The sequence below is a fragment of the Melanostigma gelatinosum genome, assembly GCF_949748355.1.
Source record: "Melanostigma gelatinosum genome assembly, chromosome: 8".
NCBI classification, from domain to species: domain Eukaryota; kingdom Metazoa; phylum Chordata; class Actinopteri; order Perciformes; family Zoarcidae; genus Melanostigma; species Melanostigma gelatinosum.
The window spans coordinates 27,027,468-27,032,467 of record NC_136641.1 but is presented as its reverse complement, the minus strand read 5'-3'; the positions used below and the strand labels follow the sequence as shown (position 1 = coordinate 27,032,467).

General features: G+C 40.6%; 1 protein-coding gene across 1 annotated transcript in view; it reads left to right on the top strand.

Annotated features, from left to right (window-relative positions):
• Positions 1 to 5,000, top strand: part of usp11 (ubiquitin specific peptidase 11) — a 33,663-nt gene that overhangs the window by 8,132 nt on the left and 20,531 nt on the right. Inside the window, exons 6-9 of the mRNA XM_079274409.1 lie at positions 1,602 to 1,663; positions 2,460 to 2,559; positions 4,372 to 4,545; positions 4,851 to 5,000. The exon at positions 4,851 to 5,000 is cut by the window's right edge and continues 9 nt beyond it. Coding sequence (XP_079130535.1) covers positions 1,602 to 1,663; positions 2,460 to 2,559; positions 4,372 to 4,545; positions 4,851 to 5,000 — 486 coding nt within the window. The remainder of the gene's footprint in view (positions 1 to 1,601; positions 1,664 to 2,459; positions 2,560 to 4,371; positions 4,546 to 4,850) is intronic.

The window sequence follows — 5,000 nt, the reverse complement described above, 5'->3', positions numbered from 1 at the left end:
TGTATATTGTAATATGATGCAACATGTTATAATGTGATGTATATTGTAATATGATGCAACATGTTATAATGTGATGTATATTGTAATATGATGCAACATGTTATAATGTGATGTATATTATAATATGATGCAACATGTTATAATGTGATGTATATTGTAATATGATGCAACATGTTATAATGTGATGTATATTATAATATGATGCAACATGTTATAATGTGATGTATATTGTAATATGATGCAACATGTTATAATGTGATGTATATTGTAATATGATGCAACATGTTATAATGTGATGTATATTGTAATATGATGCAACATGTTATAATGTGATGTATATTGTAATATGATGCAACATGTTATAATGTGATGTATATTGTAATATGATGCAACATGTTATAATGTGATGTATATTATAATATGATGCAACATGTTATAATGTGATGTATATTGTAATATGATGCAACATTATAATGTGATGTATATTGTAATATGATGCAACATTATAATGTGATGTATATTATAATATGATGCAACATGTTATAATGTGATGTATATTGTAATATGATGCAACATGTTATAATGTGATGTATATTATAATATGATGCAACATGTTATAATGTGATGTATATTGTAATATGATGCAACATTATAATGTGATGTATATTGTAATATGATGCAACATGTTATAATGTGATGTATATTATAATATGATGCAACATGTTATAATGTGATGTATATTATAATATGATGCAACATTATAATGTGATGTATATTATAATATGATGCAACATGTTATAATGTGATGTATATTGTAATATGATGCAACATGTTATAATGTGATGTATATTGTAATATGATGCAACATTATAATGTGATGTATATTATAATATGATGCAACATGTTATAATGTGATGTATATTATAATATGATGCAACATGTAATGTGATGTATATTATAATATGATGCAACATGTTATAATGTGATGTATATTATAATATGATGCAACATGTAATGTGATGTATATTATAATATGATGCAACATGTTATAATGTGATGTATATTATAATATGATGCAACATGTTATAATGTGATGTATATTGTAATATGATGCAACATGTTATAATGTGATGTATATTATAATATGATGCAACATGTTATAATGTGATGTATATTATAATATGATGCAACATGTTATAATGTGATGTATATTATAATATGATGCAACATGTTGTAATGTGATGTATATTATAATATGATGCAACATGTTATAATGTGATGTATATTATAATATGATGCAACATGTTATAATGTGATGTATATTATAATATGATGGTGATCATTCAGTAACGTTCTCAAAGTCACATGAGAGTTCCTGTGACTCGTCTGTTTACAACTAACTGTGTGTGTGTATGTCTCTCTCTGTCTCTCACTCTCTGTCTCTGTCTCTCTCTCTGTCTCTCTCGCTGTCTCTCTCGCTGTCTCTCTCGCTGTCTCTCTCTCTCTCTCTCTCGCTCTCTCTCTCTCTCTCTGTCTCTCTGTCTCGCTCTCTCTGTCTCTGTCTCTCTCTCTCTCTCTCTCTCTCTGTCTCTCTCTCTCAGACGGTGATCATGGAAACGAGGAATGCTGATGGTACTTGGCCGAGCTCCAGACCTCAGATCATGTAAGAAGACTGTCTGTCATTGGTCTTTAATGCTCCTCCTGTCTCTTCCTCCTCCTGTTTGTTCCTCCTCTTCCTCCTCCTGTTTGTTCCTCCTCTTCCTCCTCCTGTTTGTTCCTCCTCTTCCTCCTGTTTATTCCTCCTCTTCCTCCTCCTGTTTGTTCCTCCTCTTCCTCCTGTTTGTTCCTCCTCTTCCTCCTGTTTATTCCTCCTCTTCCTCCTCCTGTTTGTTCCTCCTCTTCCTCCTGTTTATTCCTCCTCTTCCTCCTCCTGTTTGTTCCTCCTCTTCCTCCTGTTTATTCCTCCTCTTCCTCCTCCTGTTTGTTCCTCCTCTTCCTCCTGTTTGTTCCTCCTCTTCCTCCTGTTTATTCCTCCTCTTCCTCCTCCTGTTTGTTCCTCCTCTTCCTCCTGTTTATTCCTCCTCTTCCTCCTCCTGTTTATTCCTCCTCTTCCTCCTCCTGTTTGTTCCTCCTCTTCCTCCTGTTTGTTCCTCCTCTTCCTCCTGTTTATTCCTCCTCTTCCTCCTCCTGTTTGTTCCTCCTCTTCCTCCTGTGTATTCCTCCTCTTCCTCCTGTTTATTCCTCCTCTTCCTCTTCCTGTTTGTTCCTCCTCTTCCTGTTTGTTCCTCCTCTTCCTCCTCCTGTTTGTTCCTCCTCTTCCTCGTCGCTCCTCTTTGCTGTTCGTCCACTTCATTTCAACCCTCCTCCTCCTCCTCCTCCTCCTCCTCCTCCTCCTCCTCATGTGAACGCTCCGTAGAGCTGATCTGAACTCAGTCTCACTCTCTGCTCTGAACCTTCAGGAGGAACTCTGTGGAGGATCAGGACTCATATCGAGGACAACCGGGAGTCTGTGGCCTCACCAACCTGGGAAACACCTGCTTCATGAACTCTGCTCTGCAGGTAACACACACGCACACGCATACACACACACACACACACGCACACGCATACACACACGCACACGCATGCACACGCACACAAGTTCGCATCTTATTTTTCTGATCCAAGAGTCTTCGTTGGTTTGGTTTCGACACGAGGAGTGAGATTGATTATAAACATGAGGTTAAGCTAGGGCTGGGCGATAAATCGATTTAATCGATTAATTCGAATGTGTGCTTTAAGGCGATGTGTTTTATTGAAAATCGAGAAAATCGCCCCCACCCCTCCCCCCCGTTGGGTTCCCGTAGTAGAGTGCGCGCGCATTGTTTACAAACTAAAACAATGGCGGCCAGCAGCTTCACTGCTGGCCGCCGCCGCCGCCACCTCACAACAACAACCCAGCATTTTGGAGACATTCACCAACTGTACTCCGCATGAGAAGAAGAGTGCCCGGTGGAAAGCCATCACGGATGCAGTCGCGATGTATATCGCAAAAGATATGGTGCCCATATACACCGTGGAAAAGCCGGGGTTTATTCACCGTCTCAAAGCTTTGGACCCCAGGTACGTGCTACCAAGCCGTAAACATTTTTCTGACGTTGCCTTGCCTCGGCTGTACAATAGTACACGCCAAAGGATCTCTGCGGAGCTGGAGGGGATGTCATTCTACTCCGCAACAACTGACCTGTGGTCCAGCAGGTTGACCCAGACACCGATCCACTTGACTGGTGGAAGCGTCACCAACTTAACTTTCCAAGGCTAAGTACTTTAGCAAAGAAATACCTCTCTGTGCCAGCTACAAGTGCCCCCTCTGAGAGGCTTTTCAGTGTGTGGGGGGGGCATTGTTACATGCCACCGTGCATGCCTGAAGCCAGAGGTAGTAGACAGGCTTGTCTTCCTGGCAAAAAATATTTAGAAAAAACATGCACTACTGTTTAATACTGTTGGTTATGTTGTGAATGCACTTGATTTTGTTTACATGCACTTATTTACTGTGCAAAATATGTTATGTTGATGTTAGATCAGATGTTGCACTTTTGAAAATGTGAATGTTAAAGGGTCATATACATTTTATTTCATGCTGTGTTTGTATCAGTGTATTCAGTTAGAAAAGCTTACTGTAAAAAGTTACATTTGCACAGTTGTTTACAATGGAAGGCTACTATTTAATGCCATTTAATGTTATGTTTAATTTAATTTTATATTTAAATGATTCAGGCAAACAAAAGAGTGACCAAATACTTTTTGTATACTACAGGCACCTTTCTACAATGTTCAGGTTTTGTTTGCACTTTATTTTTATCAACCTACTTGGGAAAATCATCACAAAATAAAAGAAAAAATTGTTTTCAACAGCTTCTGTCATCTGCAAAAAATTTTGGGGGAAAAAAATCGATTTAAATCGTGAATCGGATTTTTTGTAAAAAAATCGGAGATTTTTTTTTTAGGCCATATCGCCCAGCCCTAGGTTAAGCCAATCAGAGGGCGTATAGGGCGGGTCATTACTTCACCATCGTAGGAAAGGATCAGACCACTCTTGGCTTTTTCACAACCAGTGAACAGGAAGTGACCATATCTGGACTGAGGAGTGACGTAGAGACGCCGTATACGTCTCTGGTAGAGACCTGTCAATCACAGTAAGCCCCGCCCCTAAAGCATCCCCTGCTTTATGGTCTGTGTGACTCTAAATGGACCATAATGTACTAATGGACCATAATGTACAAAATGAACATAGAGATTGAGACCATAAACTCATGTTTACAATGTTTACTGAGGGAATACATCACGTTTGAACCTCTTCCTCCTAACTCCTCCTCCTCGTCTCCTCTGCAGTGTCTGAGCAACACTCCTCCTCTGACGGAGTACTTCCTGCTGAGCTCCTACCTGGAGGAGCTGAACTTCACCAACCCTCTGGGCATGAAGGGCGAGATCGCCGAGGCCTACGCCGACGTCATCAAGCAGATGTGGTCCGGGAGGCATTACTCGGTGGTGCCGCGCGTCTTCAAGGTAACGACGCGAGAACCTGACGAGTCACTGATTACAAACACACGTCGGGAGGATGACACCCTGAACACGAGAAACACTTCTGGAATTAACTCTGAACCCACAACCCACCTATTGATCTGTAGATTATATTCTTCTATCATCATGGTTCTGTTTCACAGAGGAGCAGAACTTCATGTCACAGAGAACATGAAGACCACAGAGAGGAACATGTGACTCTGTTCAGCTGGAGAACTGACTTGAACGAACGTGTCTCACTATGTTTCCTGTATTTAGTCTCATTGTCTTGTGTTCTTGTGTCGGTGCAGACGAAGGTGGGACACTTTGCGTCTCAGTTTCTGGGTTACCAGCAACACGACAGTCAGGAGCTGCTCTCCTTCCTGCTGGACGGACTGCACGAAGACCTGAACCGGGTCAAGAACAAAGAGTACATCGAGCTGCGGGACGCCGAAGGACGA